General features: G+C 37.7%; 1 protein-coding gene across 4 annotated transcripts in view; it reads left to right on the forward strand.

The window, feature by feature from the left end:
- Positions 1 to 25,393, forward strand: part of DPY19L3 (dpy-19 like C-mannosyltransferase 3) — a 73,339-nt gene that overhangs the window by 41,826 nt on the left and 6,120 nt on the right. For all 4 annotated transcript variants that reach the window (XM_058529064.1, XM_058529066.1, XM_058529065.1 and 1 more), the window contains 8 exons: positions 5,272 to 5,403; positions 7,017 to 7,118; positions 8,721 to 8,794; positions 8,968 to 9,126; positions 12,356 to 12,478; positions 12,868 to 12,979; positions 13,808 to 13,864; positions 17,837 to 17,919. In XM_058529064.1, coding sequence (XP_058385047.1) covers positions 5,272 to 5,403; positions 7,017 to 7,118; positions 8,721 to 8,794; positions 8,968 to 9,126; positions 12,356 to 12,478; positions 12,868 to 12,979; positions 13,808 to 13,864; positions 17,837 to 17,919 — 842 coding nt within the window. The remainder of the gene's footprint in view (positions 1 to 5,271; positions 5,404 to 7,016; positions 7,119 to 8,720; positions 8,795 to 8,967; positions 9,127 to 12,355; positions 12,479 to 12,867; positions 12,980 to 13,807; positions 13,865 to 17,836; positions 17,920 to 25,393) is intronic.

The following is a 25,393-nucleotide window of genomic DNA, read 5'->3' on the forward strand; positions in this document are numbered from 1 at the left end:
TTAATAAATATAAAAGACTTTACTTCTCTTAAGTTTTGTAAATTATGTTTGATGGCTCAAGCAAAAATTATGATATTGTCTTATGTGGTTCTTAATTTAGGTAGAGGAACTATTTAAGACAATTATACTGTAAATGTGAGGGGTAAAGGGACTTAAATTGGAGGTAAAGTTTCTATACTTGACTCAAACTGTTAATCCACACCAGTAGACTGTAATAAGTTATGAATATATAATGTAATTACCGAGAATAACCACTAAAAAATCTATACAAAGAGATAGATTCAAAAATACTACAAATATATAAAGTGGAATTCTAAGAGTGTTCAAGTAACCCACAGGAAGGCAGGAAAAAGAATACAAATGAAAAACAGAGTGAACAAATAGGAAACAAAGAATAAAATGGCATATTTAAGACCTAACATATTAATAATTACATTAAAAGTAAATGATGTAAATACGACAATTCAAAGACAGAGATGAGTAGAGTGGATTTAAAAAGCACAACCCAACTGTTGTCTACAACTCACTTCAGACAAACAGTATAGGTAGGTTGAAAGTAAAAGGATGGGAAAAGATATACCATGCAAACATTAATCAGAAGAAAGTAAGAGTGGCCATATTAATATCAGATGAAGTAGGCATGAGAGCAAAGAAAATTACCAGGACAGAAGGGGCCATTATGTAATGATAAAAAGGTTAACCTACGAAGAAGACACAGCAGCCCCAAATTTACATACACCAAACAATAGAGCTGCAAAATACGTGAAGCAGGAGCTGATAAAACTGAAAGGAGAAAAGACAAAACCACAAATAGAGCTGAGAATTTCAGCACCTCTCTCTCAACAATTGATAAGACACCAGACAAAAAATCATTAAGGATATAGAGCTCAACAACACCATCAACCAACAGGATCTAATCAACAATTATAGAACACCCAACAACAACAGAATACACAATGGATTGAATTAAGGATTCAAACTAGACATCATACAGAAACATAAGAAAATTTCCAGTACTTGGAAACTAAGCAGCACACTTCTAAATAATCGGTGGGTTAAAGAGGAAGCCTTGAGGGAGCATTGAACTCAGTCACAAGAAAGATGCAACATGTCAAACCTTACATTAGAAAAGAAGAAAAATCTGAAGTCAAAAATCTAAGCTCCCATCTTAAGAAACTAGACAAAGAAGAGAAAAATAAGCCCCACTCAAGCAGAAGGAAGAAAATAAAGAGCAAAAATCAGTGAAATTGAAAGCATAAAAAAATAGAGAAAATCAGTGAAATAAAAAGCTAGTTCTTTCAAAGATGAGAAAAATTATATAAACCTCTGGCAAGACTCCATAATTGCCTTTGAGCATTAAAAACTCAACAGACTTTGATATCAAAGTTCTGAGTCTCTGTGACACAACTCATGTTCTAGCCAGTATAGCATAGTGGTTAAGAACACAGACTCTAGAATCAGACTGCCTAGATTTGAATAAGATCATGTTATGTGAGTCATTTAGAACACCACCTGGTATTTTGTGATTGTTAAATGTTAACCATGGTTAATTATGAATGATGATGGAGAGCATAAGCATGATCCATTGAAGAAAATTCTAATTATTCTATGCAGAAAGAATATATTATTGCTGCCTTGTTTTTAAACTGTACGGGACTAATAGAACCTGAGAAGGAACATCAGCTGTACCACTGTTAATCCAGGACTTTCTAATATACAGAGACAGTACTGCTCAATTTTACATTTATGGGTGCTCACCGGCAATGTTTCTTTTGAACCTAGGATATCATTACATTTATGAACTATGCAATCTGGTTATAGCACCAACTGCTGTTTTTTCTAGAAGTATGCCTATTTGATATAAAAAGAACTGCCAGCTTCAAAAAACACTATAACCCAAATAAAGGCAAACAAAAAAAGTCTTATAAAAAATATATATTTGTGAATGAGTGGTTGTACTTAAAGAGTTCCTACAAATCAATGAGAAAAACATTTACACTTCAATAGAAAAGGGAGAAAAGGATAGACTACTTCCTAGAAGGAAAAGCCTCAAAAAGAATAAAATACTTAGGTATAAATTGAACAGAAAAAGTACAAACTTATATTCTGAAAACTACAAAACATTGTTGAAAGTTTTAAAGACCTACATAAATTGGAAGGATGTCCCGTGTTCATGGATTTGGAAGACTTAGATGGCATTACTCCCCAAATTGATCTACAGATTCAACATGATTCCTCTCAGAATCCTAGGTGGATTTTTTGCAGAAACTGACAAGCTGATCCTGAAATTCATGTGGAGACTTAAAAGACCCAGAATAACCAAAACAGTCATGAAAAAGAAGAACAAAGTTTCTTTGCAAATTCACACTTTCAAATTTCAAAATTTAGTTCCAAGCTATAGTAATCTAGATAATGTGATACTAGCAGAAGGATAGACATAAATCAGTGGAATAGAATTGAGAGACCAGGAATAAACCCTCACCAGAAATAAAGTCAGATGATTTTCAACAAGGTGCCAAGATAATTATGCAAAAAGCATATTCTTTTCGACAAATGGTGCTGGGATAACTGGATATCTGCATGCAAAAGAATAAAGTTGGACCCCTTGCTTTCACCATATACAGTAATTAACTCAAAATAGATCATAGACGTAATTATAAGAGCTAAAACTATAAAACGTTTAGAAGATAGGAATAATTCTTCATGACCTCGGAGTAGGCCAAGCCTTCTTAGGTGTAACACCAAAAGCACAAGTGACTAAAGGAAAAATAGATGATTTAGACTTCATCAACATTAAAAATTTTGTACTTCAGAGATACTATCAAGAAAGTGAAAAGACAACTCACAAAACGGGAGAGAATGTTTGCAAATCATATATCTGATAAGGGACTTTTAGAATATACAAAGAACTCTTACAACTCTTTCAACAATAAAATATCAGCAAAGGATTGGATTGATAGACATTTCTCCAAAAAATATATATAAATGTCCAATAAGCACATGAAAAGATGTTCAGCATCATAAGTCATTAGGGAAATGCAAATCAAAACCACAAGATACCACTTCACACCTACTTGGATGGCTAAAATTATGGCTAATGGATATGGGATTTCTATTGGAGTGATGAGAATATCTTAAAATTAGACTGTAGTGATATTTTCACAACTCTGTTAATAAACTAAAAGTCATGAATTGTACACTTTAAATGGGTGAATTTTATGGTATATGAATTATGTCTCAGTAAAGCTGTTAAAAAGGAAAAACTATTTGTTCTCTGCCCAATAGTGCTGCTTTGGGAATCTATTCTAAGGAAATGCGTTCATTCATTCATTCCTCCAGTATTTATTGAGTGACACTGTTCTAGTGGGCATTATTTTAGGTGCTAGGGATACAGCAATAAACAGAATAAGGAACTAATCAGATATAACTAACTGAGGGATTTTTTAGAAGGAGGTTTATAACAACATTAATTTCAATAATAATAAAAAGCTAGAAACAAATGATCCAGTGGCAGACAAATTATGGCATATGGTGGAATGTTATGTAGCCATTTAAAATTAAATTTTCACAGAATAGTCATTGATGTGAGAAAATATAATGTGAAATAAATGCTACACGAAATATCATACACCACCATGAAATCAGTATTATTTCTGTAGGTAGTTATATTTTGACTCTAGAGCCCACCTTTCTATCCAATACCGTGTGTTTTTTATGTTTTTCTGAATTTTCTAAATCTCCTACAGTAAAATGTTATTCTTATCCTAAAAGCTATCAACACCTGTTCCCCTGAGTTTCCTTAACACTAACTAAGCAGAAGCACTGAACTGTTGCAGGCCTTGCTTTTAAATGCTTGATGTAGGTTTGTTTCTTTTGAGGTTAAGAAAAAAAACTATGGGGAAAATCTGAGATGCTGCTTATCTGGCCACATGCCCAGTTGAGCAAGCAGTTCAGGATAAGGTGTGGAGAGCCTGAAGAAAAGACCTGGAGACAGTGTACGAGACATACAGGTTTATTGGGACTTAGGTACAGGGAGTGTCGAGGGGCGGCCGGCTGGACAGAGTTGTGCGCCTGCTGCTGTGGGCAGAGAGGGAGTTTCTTATACAGGCAGGGGACAGAGGCTACGTGCTTGCCAAGAAAAACTGTCTTTGGTAGGACCAGCGTTCCCAGGAACAGCAGCTCATGTGGAAAGGTTCTGTGTTCCTTCAAGACGTGATGTTCTTTGAGTGAGATAAGATCTGGGTTGGCCAGGCCCTGGATCATCACAAATCCCAGATGGTTGGTGTCCTGCCCAGAAGGGGGCCAGAAGGACACATGGCTCTTAAAGGGCTCACAGTTTATTGCTGAGCGTGGGAAACCCTACACTGCTGAGTAAAAGTAGAATTTTTCATATGCTGTTATGAATATGGAATTATGTGATTCGAAAGAGAAAGGAAAAGGTATCAACTCTTTATTAGAAGCTGTCTTTTTTTTCCTTGTGGTGTGTGTTTTGTGTTCAGGTTGGTTGAGTTTTGCTTCTTTCAGTGTCAGCAGTTTTTATTACATCAAGAGCGAGTGTGTATTCGGTGCTAGGCATTTTAATACAGTACCATACCCGGCCCTCATGCCAGGTCCTTACAGCACCTCTGAGGAGGGTGTCATCATCCCTCTTTTACAGATGAACCAATTCCAGCACATTAGGGTCACACAGCTGGTTTACTCCAGAATCAGCACCATGTTCTCGACCGCTGCGCTCGCTGCCTGCTAGGAACCAGTGAGGTGAAAGAGTTATAAGGCTTTGCTCCAGGAGGAGTTTTCAGTCTAATGGGGGACTTAGGCACACACGTACGTAGATAAAATGAGGCAATGTAGGATACGGTCCTAAAGGGTATAGTATGGAAAATTAGGAAATAGTGGAATATGATAAAATATTGATGGTTTGCTGTAGGCAATAACTGTAAAAGATTTTAGAAAAAAATTGGAGACCACAAACCATGTTTGCCTATTTCTAGAATATACTTACACCATCGTTTGCTTCTGCTACTTCATATTCTGTTTGTTTCCTCTTTAATTAATGTTAATTAATTAAAATTTAAAATGTTCTTAATTAAAAAGCAAATAAACAGTCTGTATGTGTGTGATTTAGTTTCCTTTTTTAGATTGTAGTCCTTGAAGCTAGATGTGTTTTCTGCATTATTTGTAACTTGAGATTATCCAGCAAGTGACCAACATGTCAGTAGGTGGTAGTTTCTCGATAAATCTGTGTGACCATCTAACCTTTGGTTGTTGCAGGCGACGTGGCTGTATGGTATACAGATAACAGGTTTACTCCTGGTCTGCATTCTTCAGTTTCTTAACTCCATGATTCTTGGATCATTGCTTATTAGTTTTAACCTTTCAGTATTAATTGCAAGAAAACTTCAGGTAGGACTTTTTTTGTCCTTAATCAGAGTAAATATTTTTTCTTAATTATGTGGTTGGTTGGACCTTATTTTCATACAGCTTACAAAGGAAAATTTAAGACCAAATTCCCACTAAAAAACACTAGTGACATTATTTGCTTTTTTTGAAATGCATAGTATGGCCTTTCTGTTTTCAGGCTTTCTGATGTGCCATCTCTTTGTTTTGACATTTATTATTTCTTAGAGAACTGGAATCTTAATTCAATTCAGGGATTAGCCAAAGATGCGTATTTGAATGCCATTGATTTAAAGTTGAAATAAAAGATTAAAAAACTTAACTTTTTTCTGTGTGTGAATTCAAGAATAAGGAGAACTTGGGGCCGGCCCGGTGGCGAAGCGGTTAAGTGCACGTGCTCCGATGCAGCAGCTCGGGGTTCACTGGTTCAGATCCCAGACACGCACCAACGCACCGCTTGGCAAGCCATGCTGTGGCAGCATCCCGTATAAAGTGGAGGAAGATGGGCATGAATGTTAGCCCACGGCCAGTCTTCCTCAGCAAAAAGAGAAGGATTGGCAGATGTTAGCTCAGGGCCAATCTTCCTCACAAAAAAAAAGAATAAGGAGAACTTGTTCCTTATGGGAATGTGTTCATCACAGTCTTTCAAGTTGGCAAACCCCTTGTTATTATTTGATGTAATTCTTTCTCCCATCCTTCCATACCTTACTGATTTTTAAGTGAAATGAAATTAACTCTGTTTTGAGAATTCTGAGAATCCAAATAACCTTTAGAAATAATGGGACATTTCCTAGGGTATCATGTTTGGAAATATTGACCTCATCTTTGGCTTTATTATATAATTAAAGTTTCTTACATTTACATGAGATTTAAGGGTCAGTTGTTTTTCCTTAATAATGTCACAAAGCCTGTTTTCTTTCTCATAAACAATTCTGTATCAAGAAGCCATTTTCTTTCCACTTGAGGAAGAATAACTCCTTTTTCTTATCAGTCTTTGAGTGAGAGCTGCTATGGACAAACTGTCACGAGGATTTTAAAAAACAGGTTTTTAGTTGACTATCAGAAATAGTAGTTCTCGTTCATCCTTTTAACCTTAATTATAAGTAAATGTCACTCATATTTGAACTCTTTAGATATTATTGTATTTGTATTTGATAATCTGTAAAGTTATCTGAAGGTTATAAGAAAACTATTATATATCAAAGAGCACAGTTTACTTTGTTTTACACAAATAGATATTTAATTGGACTGTCGCTCTGTCTGTGATATATGAATTAATGGATAAATGATCAAAAAATTTGTTCAGTCAGTATATCCTGTACCTTCTAAGTGGCAAACCCCAAAACTGGTTGCGAAAGTCTTAAAAAAACAAAACTAGGATACATTTCTTCATCTTGGAGGTCGTTGTTAAGGAATTCATGTACTATTAGAAAATTACAAGTGTTAAGACAATGTAACCTCATGAAAGTCAGTAGGCTGTGTTTTCCACATATTTTCGTTGTAGGTTGCAGTGTTCCCTGTATGATCCAATGTTTTAAATCCTTAAGTAATCTCATTTTAAATATTTATAAAGTTATATTAAAATTTAAGAATTAAAACTCAACTCTTTTAATTTCTAGAAAAATCTGAAAACTGGAAGCTTCCTTAATAGGCTTGGGAAACTTTTGTTACATTTATTTGTGGTTCTCTGTTTGACGCTTTTTCTCAACAACATTATTAAGGTAGGTTAATAAAATGACATATTTAATTTAACGTTACTGAAGGTTACCAGTTTTACTTTAAACAGGCACAGTTTTAACTTTGTTTCAGTAACAGGATTATTTTCTTGATTTTAATCACTGATTTCTATTCACTCTTCTTTAAGATGTGCTACTTGGAACTCACCTTTTGAGTTATTAAACTTTTTAAAAGCTGAACTTCAAAGCATTAAGCACATATTTCTCTAAATTTAAAAAATTCTGGTTTTTAGAGATAGTTCTGTGCACTGTGGAAAAGAAAGATGACTGATTTTTACTGGGTTAAGTTAATAAATGAACTGGCTTTACCATGAGAAGCACAGTGATTTGAGATGATTCTGCCCCTCCTAGAAGGCCAGTCTCGGGACAGGAGACACCTGCGTGTACATGACATGTTCCTCCCCCTCGTAAGAGAATGGCAGTCCCGCTTCCTGCCTGTTGCCTGGCAGAAAAGCAGCCTCTTCCCTCCACCAGCCACGTTACACACCTCCACCCCAGGTCCTTTTTGCTGTCTTCTGAAACTCCGGACACTTCAGTACTTTTCAAAAGCTTATTTGAGCAGAACAATCAGCATTTCTGAAAGACTGGCTGAAAGATACGCAGTCTATCCATTTGCCCACTCCACGCATTCCCTCTCTGTGCCTGAATTGAGCCAGTCAAGAGCTGCACGTCTGGACCCCGAAGAATAACTCTCTTCACTTGCACTTGGTGTTTTGCCAGCAACCTACAATGAGAGGAATTAGAAACATAGTCTGTGAGACTCCTTCTGTTTTTGCTGTACCCATGGGAAAAATTTCTCTTGAGTCTCAGTTCTAGGACTGTTAGGATCTCTTCTGAGCAACTAGTTTCTTTTAATCTCATGACCCTGCCAGTAACACAAATGCTTTTATCTTCCTCTCTTCGTTTGCTGCTAGAATACATAAGCCCAGATTTGTGGCTCCTCTCTAGTGCATATATTTGTTTACTAACCTCAGTTCTGGATTCATCTTATTTTCTTTTCTATCTTCATTTTTCTTCTGACAACAGTTTCTTCACCCATTTATGTTATATGGATTTTTGTGAGCCATAAATTAAAAATAAAAGTATATGAGTTAGAATTATGATCACTGATGATCACTGCTGGCATTTGCCTGTTCCCTCCTTGAGCATTCCTGCCATGTCTTGAACTGCCTCTGTGTGAATGGGGCTTACAGCAGTGGCACCTGCAGACAGAAACCCCAAAGCCGAACAGGCTGTATGGGCTGTGTGCCTATTTGAGGCTTCAGGTCATCGTATCATTGGTTTTCTCATCTAAATAATTGTCCTCACTGGAGTCTAGCTCTCTCTCTCCCTGACCAAAGAAGCTCATCCTTTATCTACTTTATTTAACTGAACTTATACATAAGGTTTTGTTTGAAAAAATGATTCTGCTAAAAAAAAAAAAAAAAGGGAATAGAAGGAGCATAAAAGTCCCTCCTTTAGAATTCCTCAGTTCTAAGAACAGAGTCCTGTGAAAGTGGACACTGCATGTATGTGTCCAGTGGGAGGTTAGCAGGAAACTGTGCCTAAAGCACTAACAGCAGTTTTTGTTTTCTCCCTCCCCAATAGAAAATTCTTAACCTGAAGTCAGATGAACACATATTTAAATTTCTGAAGGCAAAATTTGGGTTTGGAGCAACAAGGTATGACCCAATTTAAAGTATATGTTTGCTTTGTTATATTAAATCAGCAGGGACTTTACAACTTAAGTTATCATTGTGACTTCAACTATTAATTTCAGGCTCATTTGAGGAAAAAATTGTAGTTTACTTGTCTTATATTGAATTTAATACTTTGCTTTCCATTTGTTCCCTAGAGATTTTGATGCAAATCTGTATCTTTGTGAAGAAGCTTTTGGCCTCCTGCCTTTTAATACATTTGAAAGGCTTTCAGATACTCTGCTTTTTTATGCTTACTTATTTGTTCTGTCCATCACAGTGATTGCAGCGTTAGCTGTTGCCTTCCACAATCTCAGGTATGGCCCGTTTCAGAAACCTAATGCTGTGCTTTAATGAACGTGTTCTATGCTGCAGAAAAATTGCTAAATTGAAAATCAAAATACGAGACACAGAACAGAGTAGTGTTGTTCAGCTTAAAGGGGGAAATATCCAATCTAGAGCGGACTCCACTCTCGGTAGTTAAGGGTGGAGTAGTGAAGAGACAGCACAGAGTAGTGGATGCCGCGCACGTGCTCTGGGTTGAAGCCCCAGCTTGCACGCCTGGGAACACTGGGATCTTTGAGCCTGTTCTACAGCCTTAAAGTATTTCCATTTCCTTGTCTGTAGAACGGGAATAGTGAGAGTCCTCACTCTGCAGGTTTTGTGAGAGATCAGTAACTGAGAACAACATAAAGTACTAAAATAGTGCCTCATGCCTAGAATATTTTGTAGATTTTAGCTGTCATTAGTTAGTATTATTATTATGGACTCATAGTGTCTATTTTGTTCCCCTTATTAGTTTCCTATGTTTTTCTATGTTTCTTCCTCTAGCTGCCTTTTTTATTTCTCATGAAATATCAAGAGTTAACTATTGTTTATTTTGTTGTGTTTTGTTTAAGGGCTTATACATTTGTAGTGGACTATAATTATTAGCATCTACTAAAAGTCCTAAGTAATAATTGACGAGTTTTCAAAACTTAACATGTCTACTAATCTACTAAAAGAAAAAGTCGAGAAGTATAAAGACTTTTTAAAAGCTTGTAGAATACCTGCCTGTCAAGCTGATGGAGGTTTTTGCATTTACTATCTTTATTAAATGGAAAGAAAATTAAGTGTAAGAATTGGAAGCTACTGTCATTTGTGAAAACTTAATGAAGCTCAGAAGGAAGGACTTTTTCTGTGTCGTTACCTTGCCAGTTAAGGTGCTGGGGAGCTGTGATTCACAGCCACCAGAAGGCTGTTCTGGGAGAAAGTCCTTAAAATGAGCCCAGATCAGTTGAGGCGTTTTATGACTATTAAGAATAAAGCAACATTGAACCATGAAAATATTTCATTGACTGTAAACTATTTTAGTATCTTTCAAAAGTGTTCTTTTTTATACCTAGCCCAAGATAAAATTTAGCCCTGTGAAAATAGATGGAAGTTATTCTAGACAGCATAATTTAATATTATTCCAGACATACCAGGTGTCGACAGGATTCTAGACTGCATGCAATGCAGGAAGTGCAGGTGGCCTGCGGTGTTTTGTGAAAATGTCTGTCGTGCTCAGTGTGACCCTGTGAGCCGTCTCTGGAAGCTGATTTGGTATATGATTATAGATAAAGATTTTAGAGCGTCTTCATCCACCAGGTAGGGATATTAGGACTTTATTAGAGGAAAAGCACTACATTAATCAATTTAAGAATTATAGTATCTTCATATGAAGTAACTTTTAAGTAATTTGAAGGATATTTTATCAGTGCCACGTATTTAAAATATTTCTACCTTTTTAGTACTAGGAAGGATGATACTGTTACATTTATACGACACATCTACCTTAGTGTGAAGGATACAGCTGCAAGGGGCACGCTCTTCTGTATTCATGGGATTAGTAAGAGCTCTCTAGCGTGGCTGGGAGGAGAGTGGGAAGTGTTGCAGAATTCTCCCAGGTGTCAAGGGAAGATGGCAGCATATGTTCTCCTTGTCTGGAATTATCTTTTAGTATCAATATGGAAGCCCGAGTTTGGGTTGTAATATATAATGTTGAAATAAAGATTACTACCAGTGGTGAAAATTACCTCAGAGTATCATTTTACTTTTCTTGTGAATCTAGGGTGGTAAGGAGAGGATTTCTAGGAAATAATAGTTCTCAAGTTACATAGAAGCATTGTACATATCCAAGTCTATTGAATTTGTGTGAAAGAGAAGTGGGGCCTTTATAAAAGTATTATTTTTCTCTTACACTGGTGGCCCTTACTGTTGTTTCCTTTTCCCCTTGACAACAAATTGTGCAACATCCAAGCGCACTCATCCATCTCAACATCACTAACTCGGAGACAACACACAATATGTGCTCCCCAGTGTGATGTAATATAGAGTGTATCACATCCCCGTGAGGTGCTCTCGCCAGAATACATGAACTTGAGTCTCATAATTAACCTCTAGATCTAATGCAAGTTTATAAGAAACATGGGAATGGAGAAACATATTAAACACCAACACAAGGAGACAATCAGCCAAATCCAGAAGGTGGGAATAGTTACAGGACAAATAGTACGTTTTCTTCAACCAATAAACAGCCTTAAAAAGGTGGGAGGGATACTTTTATTAATTGAAAGATAATTTAAAGATACATTGATGAAATGCAGTGTGCAGGCTTTGGATCTTGATTCTAAGAAACTACATGGAAGGGGGCCGAGCCAGTGGCGCAAGCAGTTAAGTGCCAGCACTCCGCTCCGGCGGCCCGGGGTTCTTGGGGTTCGGATCCCGGGCGCGCACCAAAGCACCACTTGTCATGCCGTGCTATGGCGGCGTCCCATGTAAAGTAGAGGAAGATGGGCACAGGTGTTAGCTCAGGGCCAATCTTCCTCGGCAAAAAAAAACGATCAGCATCAGGTGTTAAGCTCAGGGCTGATCTCCCTCACAAAAGGAAAAAAAAAAATTTTTTTAAATACATGAAAAAAGCAATTGCAATAAACAGGGAAAACAGAGCATGAACTAGGTGTGTTAGATGATGTTAAGGAATTACTGTTAATGTTATGGGTGTAATCATTTTAATGTAGCCATGTTTGATAAAAGTCATTGGTTAGACATACATAATGAGGTATTGGTAGGTTAAAGATGTGATCATTAATTCATAAAGGTACTGAATTCCAAGTTTAAGGATACATTTTTACTTTTTCTTATTTGTAAAACCTTGAAAAATACTGATAACTCGTAAAACATTTTTAAAGATCTCTCGCAGTTTCAGTGATTCCAAGAGGATTTTTTTTTTTTGCTATTATAATTTTTTTTGCTATTACAAAGCACTTTGAATTTTTACTTAAATTAAAATGAAATTTGTTAAATTTTGGTTATTCTGATTATTGATGCCTTTATGTTATGACACTGTCAGTCTCATAAACAAATTCAAAATTGATCCATGCTGATTCATCTTATCCTAGGAAAATCATGCATTTCCAAATATATGAAGGCATAAGTTTCTTGTATCTTCTTCTTTAAAAAATATTTAACTAAATTAAAATTATGTATCCAGCTTTAATTTTGTGTGTTTGCTATTTTATTCAGTGATTCTACAAATCAACAATCCATGGGTAAAGTGAGAAAGTGCACAATCGGCCTGAAACCAGAAACTGCCTACAACTTATTACATACCATTCTGTTTGGATTCTTGGCCTTGAGTACAATGAGGTATTTTTGTCTTACCTGTTCATTTGATTTATTTTTTTGTTTGACCCCTCTTTACCTGATGTAATTTAGCAATATAATTTGGAAACTGACAGTCATCTTCATTAATAACTATGGTTCCCATAAAAATGTCCTCATTTACTGTCTTCTCCCAGTGCAAAATATTATTTATAACCAGTTTTTTCCTAATTACCAACATTCCTCTATTTTTACTTATATGACAGTTCTCAAAAGGCAGTGGACTTAATAACTAACCCATTGGCGGATGGTCCTGCCCCGTTGTAGTAAGATTTTACTGTCACAGACAAGACAGTTGCCTTTCCAGCTGTCTCAGACTCCTAGTGTCTACACACCTAGCACTCGTTGATCTTTGCCTGCGTATGTTCTTACAGAATGAAATACCTCTGGACGTCACACATGTGTGTGTTTGCCTCGTTTGGCTTATGCAGCCCTGAAATATGGGAGCTACTTCTGAAGTTGATACGTCTTTATAACCCAAAGAGGGTCAGTGCTGTCCCTTTCTCCATTTCCTTTTTACGATGTAGTATTTCTTTCATACTGATTGTCTTTTCAGTAGTTGCCCATACATCAGTATGATAAAATGGATACTAAAATTTGAAGCTAGAAACAGATAATTGATAAGTTATGGTTTTATAAGGAATTATTTTTTTAATAATTTTAATTTTATTTTTTTAAATAATTTGTTCCCAGACCATAAGTTAGATTGGTTCATTATACAGAATTTAGAAATACTGAAAAGCACGAAAAAGAAAAATTAAAAATCACCAATAATCCCATTATCCAGAGTTATCACTATTATTATTATGTATTCTCCTAAAAATAATTATTAATAAGTGTATGGTAATGATTAATAGCCTATAAAATGCAGTTTTGAGTTCTTTTGCCCTACAAATTCACTAGGTGGCAATATGTTAGAAGCTACAAGTATCTTACAAATGATTGGGACCCTTACATTCACTCAGTTGTTTTCCATGTTGGAGACTCATGCTCTATTAAATTATATTTCTGTTGTTTAAAAAAGAAAAAGTCAGGGCCAGCCCAGTGGCATAGTGATTAAGTTCATGCACTTCGCTTCAGCGGCCCGGGGCTCGCAGGTTCGGATCCCAGGTGTGGACCTACGCACCGTTCATCGAGCCATGCTCTGGTGGTGTCCCACATATAGAAAGAGAAAGATTGGCACAGATGTTAGCTCAGGGACAATCTTCCTCAAGAAACAAAAAAAGAAGAAGAAAAAGTCATGTTTACAAAGCAAAAGCGTAAGGCAAAAGTGGTCAATATACTTGTAATCTAAATAATGTCTTTCTTATATAGATCTGTATAATGCGATATTCAGTACCGATATTAATACTGCTGTATCTGTGCTATAAGGTAAGACTGATTTTCCTCATTCCTGTCATTAATCTGTTTAGCAGAATAATTGCTTTGACTTATTGTACTTTGTGTATTATTGGCACATAGAAGGGTTTGCGGAGGTTATAAATATCTCTTTGGCTTCTTATGGCATTTGGCATTGATAGGAAAACTGATCTGTGCCCCAAATAGTATTTCACAAGTAAAAATATTATAGCAAAAACTACTACAATTTAACCATTCTAACTAATTTTGGTTTTGACTTACTATTCAGCTGATGCAAATTCTGAAAATAAAGATGTTTTTAGACCTGTTTTGAGGTGAATAAAGTAGAAAAATTATTTTCCCTTGTTACCTGCTTTATATAGAGTAAGAAATCTTAAAATGCATATTGCTTTAACCTACATATTTTATTAGATACTTAAAATCATCTTTGTAAGAAGGCTGAGCACATAAATAAATACAGTCTAAGATTAGTCTTATCTGCCCTTCAGTTTCAATAGAAAACAATGAAATTCTGCATATTCTCAGTTGACAACTAACTTCTGAAACAGCGTTAACTGTGCTTCAGTTCCAAGAATCTCCACAAGAGACAGTGAGTCGTTGATCAGGTGGACTACTTTGTGACCCTTTTGTCACATCTTTGAGATTTAGAGGCTTGAATTGTCACCCAGGCAGGTAGCCCAGATTGTTCTGTCCAACTGAGCTCTCACCTTCTTTTTTTAAAAAAATCTTACGTACTTTTTAGGTTTAGATTTTTTTCTTCAAATTTTGTTTTAAGTTAGAACAATCGATTTCACACTCTACTGTGTATAGCCCCTACTTTGGGGGGGGTTGCTGAAGGGGTGAGGGGAATCACCTGCAGAGGGGATCAGCTATAGCAGCTCAGCTTTTGGTTTCATTTGCTTATATTTTCATGTAAGATTTTATTTGAAGCAAAGGCTTTAGGCTAAAAAAATGCTTGATAATCATTATATTGGATGATTCTATTGTACATACTTCAAAAAAAATCTGTTCTATCATGTTCCTATCTATTGCGGACAGAGCACCCTGCTGCCTCCTGGACACTGGGAAACAAAACTAGATTATTTCTACCACCCTGCCTCTGGGAATTTTACTGCTCTGTAAATAAATGAGACTTCTTAAAAACATCTGGAAAGCAACAACTAAAGATTAAATAGAGTGTATATTTAATAATGAACTAGGTAACTTTACACATTGATTCTGAGGGTGTAACACCCTCTTCACAGAAGAGATACATCGTTCTCGTCTCACCACCAAAGATGTATGCACACTACAACAGTCTGTCTTACTGGCTCTGTGTGTGTAGGCTGAGTTCTTTTATATCTCAGCTATTTATTTGAAATTTTATTGATTTTTTTTAAAGCCATTTGAGGACTTAAGTCTCTTGTTCTTGATAAAATTGAGGAACGACATTTTAGAAGAAATAAATTATGCTATAGAGCATTGACTCTCAAAGTGTGGTCCCCAGTCAAGCAACATCAGCATCACCTGGGAACTTGTTAGAAACACAGATGTTTCGGTTGCATTCCAGACCTACTGAATCAGAAACTCGGGGAGTGAGGTCCAGAAATTTGTGTTTTAAGCAGCCGTCCAGGTGGTGCTGATGCACCATCAAGTTTAAGAAACCCCTGTGGAGAACAGGGTTTCTCAGCACTGGCACTGCTGACATTGTGACCAGATCATCCTTTGTCGTCCGGGGCTGTCCTGTGCATTGTAGGATGTTTAGCAGCATCTCTGTCTTCTACCCACTAGATGCCAGTAGCACCTCCCTCCAGTTGTGACAATCAAAAATGTCTCTAGATATTGCAAAACATCCCCCTGGGGGTGAAACAAAATCCTTCCCTCCCCCGCCCCCCACCGAGAACCACTGCTATAGGAGAACCAGTGATAGCACTGAAAAAGCAATCATTTTCAGGAAATCTCTGTAGAAATTCCCTGAGTGAGAGAGTTAGTAATTCTAATGAATCCTTCCAAAGATCGATGGCCTAGCCTCTCTCAGTGTTGGACTTTAGCAGATATCCTAATGCATCTAGCTTTCAGTGTATAAAATAGGTTAGATGTTTCAGCTTCTCAAAACTTGTGAAATATAAAATCACAAAGAAAATTAAGATGTTATGTGTATTAGGGGTTACCCTGAAATTGAATCTATTTTCCAACTATTGAACAGATTTATCTGTAAATAATATAAACTTGTATATTTCAAAGCCTGATTTAAGTTTTATTTAGCGATTGTAATGAGGATTTCAAAATTTCTTGTTCATAATACCAATTTTGCTGTATGTCTCTTTAGTATGATCCTGTTTAAAAGAGAAAAGCGTATACTGGTCTCCACTCTAAAATCAAGAGTTAGTAAAATTATTACCCTCGTGTCGATTAACTTGGTTGCTGAAATCTCATGAACTGCTGGTCATTTAGAAGCAGGATATAGTTAATTCAACATTATTTTCACATTGTTTAAGGAATTTACCACAAGACTATGTTACTAGATTTTCAGAATTAACAGCAGCAGCTTTCAAACTGGAAAAATATCTAATATCCATTGAATTCACAGATTTCAAAATATGTTTCATACCAAAAAACTTAGAACATATCATTAACACATTGGTAGTCGAGTGATTTCCAAAACTAATAGGGACAATGGATAATTGGAGTATTACAAAGGTGTCATGTAATCAGTAGCTTTTATTACATCTCTTCTAAAACCTAGAACCAGCAGTACTGACACCTGATTTTCCATCACCAGCAATTTTCCTAATTCCCCCACCCAGGAGACAAGATGTGAATGAGCAGTAAGAATGGCCAAAGACAAGATGACAAGATAAGAAAGTGATGAGGCTGAAATACAGCCGTAGACCGGTCAGGTGCCACTTTGGTTCTAGTTAGTGGTTCTTAAATAAAATTATTGTATTTTCAACATCAGTAGAGCATAGATACAATGTCATTGGTCTTCTGTTCCAGTATTGAGGTGAATTCTGCAGTTCACATTAGGATATATAGAGATGATCAAGTCATTTAGCCAATTGTCATTTGATAAAACAATTAACATTTAATTAATTGTTGAATTAAACGGACAAGTTATATTAGAAAAGCAGTGGACTTGGAGTGTAATTTTTACGTTATATCTGCAAAACCTTAAATAATTCAAGTTGAGTAGGAGGCACCAGTGGCATAAATATAATATTTAAATGTACCAGATTTTCCTGGAGAGTCCTACTTTCAAATATTCTTTTCTTCCATTGCACCTGTAATCATATTAATATACATCAAAACATTTGTCCAGATTTCTAGTACGAAAAATACAATCACCATGTTATGCAGTGAAAGGGGCCTGAATCTGGAGTCAGGTTCAAGTCGTGGTTCTGTCACTTTGTGACCTGGTCAAATCAGGTTCTCTCTGAGCCGAGGTCTCCACACTGGTAAAATGGAAAATAAATACGGTAGTGATGGTGCCTTCTGCATCTTCTTTCTCTCTGGTAATTGTGAGGATGAAATGAGATTCTGTATTCCAAAGCATTTTTGCAGCTGTAAAGTGGTACTGTCTTCCATAAGGCACATTCTACACTGAAGGGGGCATTGCCGGATGTTAGTTAGTTACATTTTTCTAACATACTGTGAATTTTCTCATGGTTGCTATTCCTGTCATATCCAAATTATTGTTTTACTAGATACCGACACCACATACAACAGCATTTTTATTAGAGTAAAATAAAAGCTCATTTTTAAAAGTTGACAACACCTCTAGTCCTGATTAGCTTCGGCTCAAAATAGTTTTGGAAACTTTTCTCAGACTTCAGCTCACTTCTGCCAAGAGAGTTGACTGCAGAGGTGAAGCAGTTCTGATCTTCAGATGCCATGTTTATTGGTTCACAAGTTATACACAGTTTCTCCTTTTTCATTTTAATCTTAGTGATAGGTGTGGGTGTGGGGGTGGATTTTGTTTTTGTTTTGTTTTGTTTTTAATTTCAGTTCTGGCCAGGAATGATGGATGAACTCTCCGAGTTGAGAGAATTCTATGATCCAGATACAGTGGAGCTGATGAACTGGATTAAGTAAGAGGATTTTTTTTAACCTTTGAACTTTAAAGTGCCTTTTAAGAGTCACTGTAGACCTCATTTGGTTTTTTGTTTTGTTTTGTTTTTTCTGAATTAATTGTAAAGATACATTCATTGTCAAGGTTTTCTTTAAAACTTTATATTGGAAGTAATTTCTTTCCATTCAAGAAATAGTCTCTCCAACCACAACCCCATGAAGAAGGGAAAATACCCACATGGAGAGGGAAACAGACTCGGAGGGTGCATTTCAAACCAGTGACAGCAATGGAAATAAAGTTTTATACTCTCTGCCAATTTTATCTTGATGATTTCTTTTATTTTAATACCATTCAAATATTCTATTAATGCTGACACGTAAAAGTATTCTTTCCTTGTTAATCATTTGAAAATTATACAGTAAACTGCAGTTAATTGGAGTCCTACTAGCTCAGTGCAGATTCCATTTTAACTAATCGTATTGCCCCCGCCTAGGCCTCAAGGGAATTTAAAATACAAAAACAAAGCTTTCCTCTCTTTGGCGAGGTAATGCATTAGCATTGCACTGGTTCCCGTTTTTGCCTGCGCTGTGTTGCTTTCCCTCAGCATTCAGCATCAGAAGGAAGTTTGTGTGCTTTGAAGCTTTGTTAATGAACCTGCCTCCCACCAGCAAAAATAAACTTTTCTACCCAAGCAGCATTCCTGTACCCTCTAATATGTATTTCCTTACTTTACAGCCAAAAAACAGCAGTGTAATTATTCACGTGTAAATAGATGTTGCAAATCTTGTGTGACATATTCTGAAAGCATCGACTGTATTGTCTCCATCACTTAGAATTTTAGTAGCGTTATTGGCACCTGCTCGTGACTAATGTTTACTAACCAGTACAGGTTAGCACTGCCTGTGTGTTAAGAGATGGTAAATGTTTGATAGCTTAGGTCTCTTGAGTGCAATACATGGATTTTATAGAGATTTATGTCTAAAATATATATGTGGCTTTGGTCCCAGTGTCGGACTGGGTTTGACTAGATGCAATGAGTATAATTTTTCGTATATTTTCAGTGCTGAGAATACTAAGCAGTGCTTTGTCTTTATTTATTTATTTAACTTTAAATCATGGCACACAATTACAGAGTAAATAATTCCTTCAGTATTTATTGTGTGTAGGCAAAGAGGGCTATTCATATAAAGAAAAGCTAATTACTTTTGCACTAACTATAGTCACCTGGAAATTTATGGCATGTGCATCTGAAGGTGAGGCTGAGATTTTCTGTTTTTAAAATGGCACCGTTGATATGAGTGGTGCAGAGCACCCGCTGTCTGGTAGAATCCTGAAGGATCCTCCGGATCTGCCTGGATCAGCATTGTGACATCCCGGCTCCACTCCCAGTCTTTAAGGGATTAATTTTAGCATCAGTAGAGATTTATTCCAGCAGAGCCCCAAGTAGACTTTGGCTGGGTTAGACTGGATGTTCTTGTGGTCGGGCCTTTACTTGCATGCTTTTCTCACAGAACATTACTGAACGTTCTGGTTCTGAGAGCCTGTGGATGAGAGGTTCTTCCAGGGGTGAGGAAGGCAGGCAGTCCATCTCGTTTCTCTCTTTGGGGCCGTGGTCTTTGTTCCTCACGTTCTCCTTTTCCTGGCAGTTTCTCTCCCTGGGTGTAGACACACTCTTTTTACTTTTTTTTAAACTCTCAGCAACTGAAGGATTTGTATTGTCCCAAAACAATTGGTTCCATTATGATCTAATTTTGCCTGTTTTCCCTTTAAATTCTTCACATCTGAATTATGGTTTTTGCAAAGATAGCTGCTGGCATGTTGTGAAGCAAGCTTGAGTGATGATGAATGTGTGCCAAAACCGGTCTATTTAGACACAGCATGTATTTGCGTAAATCATCATTTAAGTCTGCTCTGGCCCATAGGCTTCAGCTCCAAACACAAGTGAATGTACTTGATATTCCTTTAACCTGCCCTGATTTCTTCTGTTTTTGAAACATAGGAGCTACAGCTTGCACTTCCCGACTTTGGTTAGTCACACGGTGTTTGTGATATTAGTAGGTCTGAGCTGTGGTGTGGGAGGGCTGTGGCCTGAGGATACGTGGAGTGTATCTGAAAGTCTGTTGGACACTGTCTGATGGCAGCTGCCGGGCCTCTGTTGGGGACCTGGTCAGTGAGGGACGCCTCCTTCTCTCCATCCTTCTGCTTCTGTTCTCAGAGAGCCAGGCTGCAAACACTCACGTCTCTCCTTTGTCCAGGCAGTCATGACAGCATCTTTTAGCATGGGACGCAGCTTGCATTACAGGATGGCTGCCCTTGGGGTGAGTCAGGGTGAGAAACAGTGACCTGCAGAAACCCCAGGGGACACCTGAAGTGACCCTCCATTTTGGCACAGGGCAGTTCTTAGGTGGAGAGTTGGGAAGAAGCTTACCTGCCATCTCCTGGTCCCTGCTCCGTGCACTTGATGCTGGGACAGACCACACACTTGCCTTAGCATCACTCTTGTGCTCCGAGGACACTGAGCTCCATTTGGAGATTCTGTCTTTCCAGGGATTCACTGAGGGCTGCTCTGCTTGGAGGGTAGAGTGAAAGATTCCATCACTCCAGCGGGAGTTGGTGCTGTTCTTTTCTTTTGGAGGGACTCAATTATGACCTTTGATAGGCGAAACAGACAGCCTCAAGGGAAAATAAAGGACATTACTTGAGGATACCGCCTCTTAATATGATCAGGATCATGCCGAGGGATTAGGTTTCTGTGAAAACATTGAAAGCCTTAATATATAAGGCTGTTTCATGTCTGAGGTTGTATACTTATTAATACGATGTAACAGGTATTTATTGAGCACCACCTGTGTATATATAGGACACTGTGTTAAACGTGCACACGTTGGGTGGCAATTTTAACTGCTTCGCTAGAGTAAACATTGCACCTCATCTCAGCACTATTGTCTTCATTCCTTTCCTCCATATTCTTATTGTTGACTCCATTTTAAGATTTTTAGAGGCTTAACAGCTTCTGATGGAAAATTTTTGTTAGAGTTCTAATTTTTAGTAAGAGAAAATGTTGTTTAATGCTTTCCTATCTTTAGTTCCTTAGAGGAGTGGAGATTTAAATTTAAGTATAAAACCAAGATTACTTCAGGATTAAATTTCTCATGAATCTGCCAGGCATTTTGTTGAGATTAGGCCCCAGCATCTTAGAGGTCACGTCGTGCCCTCCACAGCCCGGCCTGTGCGTTCATCTGTTGCCTGCAGAGTCATACTGAGGAGCTGCACGCCTGTTTCCCAGCAGATTTAAATGGATATGTTCATAGTTACCCCTTTTTGCTGATAATGTTTCCTGGATACAAAGATTAAAAGCCAGTTGTTTGTTTTTCTGGTATCTCTTTCAATAAAACCCAGGCAGTACTTCTGTAGGTTTTGTGGGTGATTAGAAAGCACGTTTACTTCAGCAAGGCCAAATGTGCCAGGAGTTGGTGCTTCGTACCTCGTTCCTTTGTGTCCTTAGAGTGTTTCATTTTTGGTTCCTGAGATTTTTCTGTGACATTCTGCAATTAAGATAGACAGACCTGTAGATGTGAATATTTTGAGGTGTGACATTTTGACTACTTGGCTTTAGGAGATTTTCACTAGAAATAATCTCTTTCCGGTGATGAAGCCTGCATGTGCAATATTTTCTCAGTGGAACTAAGAAAATAAACCAGACTTTCTACACATTTAGTCAAAGCAGAAAGAATTACTGTGTATTTTACATATGATGTAGGTTAAGTTCAGACCTTAAATGCCTATAAGCCTCTTTTATATTTAATGAGTGATTTTGTAGTATTTGCGTAATTCTATAAATTTTTTAAGTGTAGATAAAGCAGATGTTCACATATTATATATAATGCTCGGTTTACCCATTAGTTCAGCAGTAATTAACTTGAAGCTTAGAACATCAAAAATAAATGAGATTATTTGTTCAAAATGCCATCAGGTCTTCCTGGGATGACATTTAAACTATATAATGTAAATCCATTTGACCTATGAGTCCTTGTCATTATTTAGTGACATTTCTTACAGAATAAATTGTTTGCAGGTTGGGCAGCCTGCTATGGAGCTTGGCAGAGAGCTATAAAAACAAATTATCCTTTCATTTTATACATCATTTGTTCAAACATTGGTAAAAATTGCTTTGTTTTTCTGTCATAGAGAAGTGTCATTCAGTGGTTAGAAGCACATTAGCCGTCACAGACACAGGCCACAGACTGTGAGGGAGGAGCACCCAGCGTGGCATCTGTCCTGCTGATGTAGGTTAGGGACAGGAAGGCCCTTCTCCCTTTGCCTGCTCAGTTTGCACAGAAAATATAGAATACACTGAATCTGAGTTTCTAAAGTTTCAAAAATGTGTGCTTGTTTTTCATTTTGCTCGTCTGTTTTACTTCTGCATTTGCCTTACAGGTAAACTTAAATCTATATAGCGGTAAACTATCCCGGATTTACCGTGGGGCTAGTGTAGAAAACCACATCACAGAGAATAGAGTGAATAAACAGCATCTCTGCCATGCTTGGAAGTCAATAGTTTTCAAAGAAGTATTGTTTCTAACTCATTTATAGGTGTTAGAGTACTTGCATTTTGCTGCTTTAAAACCAAAGATCTTAGTGAAAGACTGCTAACAATCCAGAGGGTTGTTGCACTAGGCGTTGAAGCAGATTACATTTCTTTTAAACTTTCTTACTCTTTACTAATGAAGCCAAATGTTAAAACATGTCACAATTGAATGAGCTTTATTCCATTTTTTCCTCAACTCCTCCAAGCAGTCATGTGACAGGTCACCTTGCTCTGCCTGGTGATGGCAGCTGCTACCCTGGGGGGCAAGGGACACTCAGGTGCCCTTCTTGCATACTGAGGAGAGAGGCAGTGTTTGCCACGGTCGTACAGTGTCTGATGTGTGTTGTTTCCAGCACAGCTAAAGGCCCACAGAAGGCATTAGTAAATATGTGGCAGACTAATGACTGGTTTATTCTGAAGTGTTCGCCTGAAATAGGAGCTGAGTCTGGCTCTGTGAGCTAGTAAGCTTCCTGAAGACGGGTATTTATACCATGTTTGCCAGTCAGCATGTAGTAGGCCCTCAGTAATATTTTTTGACCAAACAAAGAATAACTGTATAACTCCCCAGCAAGCAGTTCAGGACTTTTGACATTTTAAACCTTTGTGAACTATGTAATTCATTAAAGTACTATGATTATAGTCCAGCAGTGAGGCTGAAAGCTTGGTCATTAGCCATGAATAGAGAACAGGTCAGTCGTCCATCTCACACCCTGTAAACAGCTGTGTGTCTCCTTGACGCCACTTCCTGTTACATGTTCACAACGGTGATGCCAGGGCAGTCTTACCATCTGGATGGCTGTTATCTGGGTCTGCCTGGGGTACAAGAGCAGTCTGGCACTCTCTAGGCAGTGAGACTACACGGACCAGGATAGTTCACCTCCACCTCATGCACTGCCAGACACAGAGGCCAAACTCATTTTGTTCTGCATTCCAAGTCTGCTCAGTTCAGAGGACACAGCCAGCCACTTCTTGGTATTAATGTGTGATGTTATTGTATCAGTTATTGCAGTGGAATGGTTTATGCCAGTTAAGAGCATACGAAAGGAAGACTGGCTTGGAAAAATGATGGCATTTTCTTTAATATCCGTCCCTGGTCATTCTCTTTAGCAGTTACAGTGCACTGCGAGTGAGGGCAGCGCAGTATATATATATGACACAGACTAAGTGTTTAGTGAGTATTGATTGAGTTAAACTGGATTTTTGTGAAACCTTTCACTAAGGAACTCTGTGCACCTTCTCATGTCTTCATTTAAACCCTCCTCTTCCCCTAACCACTTGGCACAGATGTCAAAAATTCCCTGTGAATTGCTGGTTTGGGGGGATAGAGCAAACATCGATTTGTCCTTGTGTTCCTGGGTCTGGTTGTCAGAATGATGACAACCTGCCGAGCACAGCCAAGCTCATGTAAACCTTTCTCTGTTGTCATCCTCATCTGGGTTCTGACCTGAATGAGGGAGGATGCAGATTATGTGTCATTCCCTTGTGCTCACTGTAATTCCATCCACTTGTTTTCGTCACTTAGAAAAGCTCATTGGAATTCAAGTGAATGAGAGTGTCGTTGTTAGAAAATCTTGAATTTTTCAGAAGTAAATTATTCGTAAATGTTACAACTTGTACTGTAGGTTGTCTTGCTTGTGGACGTCCTCAGGCCTTTGTTGGATGGATTCATGCTGTAGTCTTAGCATTAAATTGGAATAAATAAACATCCTCATGGGATATATGAATATGATGGCGCTTCCCTTAGACGTTTTAGCACCAGAGCAAGTTTCATGCCCTGATCTCCAAAAACATTGAGGAGAATGCCTGCTCTAGCTTTTTCTGCAGAGTATGTTGAGTTTTAATGATTTCAATTAGACTTCTTCTCAAAACTATCTCCATCAGCCTAGCAGGCATAGACTCCTCTTTCTTAACACGAGAAGTTTAAATCAAGGAAATTCTGCACTGGGGAGAATCCGAAGAGGACCCATTACGTTCTACACAATAAAATGACACCTTATTGATTTGCAAGTGACTCCCAGGTTTCCAAAAAATGGAAGAGAATTAAATTAAACTAGAATTCTTTTTTTCCAGGGTAGGGGGAGGAAAAATGCTTTCCCCATAGTCAGGGGAGTCTTTCCTGGTCCTCCATCATTGTCCCTCACACCCCATGGGGAGGCAGAGAACCGCAGCGTGGTGGTGACGGGAAAGTGAGGTCGTAATTTATGGATAGAGTGCCCTGTATTCCTTGAGATGCAGACAGCCTTTCATAGTGTGGACTAAAGGAAAGGAAGATATACATGCTTGTGTTTCCACGTCAGGAATTTTGTACATCCCCGTATTGAGTAGTAAGATACTTGCTATTTCAGAATCTTCTTTTCCTGTTCTTTTCTTTTACTAATTCTTTTTTTTTCTAAAAAGTAATTTATAGTAATATCTGTGATCTTTTTTCTTGTTTGAAACAAAAACCTTTGGAATTGACTCACGATCAGGAATTGACTCACCATCAGCTGCAGTTTCGGGCTTTATCATTTGGTGCGTAACTCGAGGCAGCCCTTTAGTTCAGTGTAATACAGAAGGCAGTGGCAGTCTTATGAGTTCTTGTCTGTTAGAATCTGCCCCACTTGAGCAAGAGCAGGAGGATTTGGATTCTAGCCTAGAAGACTTAGGCTCAGGAGATGCCCACATCCTAGACAAGTTGTTCTAAGAGTAAACCCATCAAAACAGTAAGTTAGAAGCTTCCCAGCCATTGTCAAAAACAGATACGAAAAGTTGCGTAAAATAGTTTGAGTGCCAGTCAGAATCTCAAGCAGCCTCCTGTGCTTTTCCCGACCCTTAGCCCTTCCTCACATAGCTGGGTCCTGCTGAGAGTGTGATATTGTCTTCGTTGTTGTCTGTGAGGACATCTTGGCAGTGTGGTTAATTCAGA

This window comes from Diceros bicornis, chromosome 34 (genome assembly GCF_020826845.1).
Source record: "Diceros bicornis minor isolate mBicDic1 chromosome 34, mDicBic1.mat.cur, whole genome shotgun sequence".
NCBI lineage: Eukaryota > Metazoa > Chordata > Mammalia > Perissodactyla > Rhinocerotidae > Diceros > Diceros bicornis.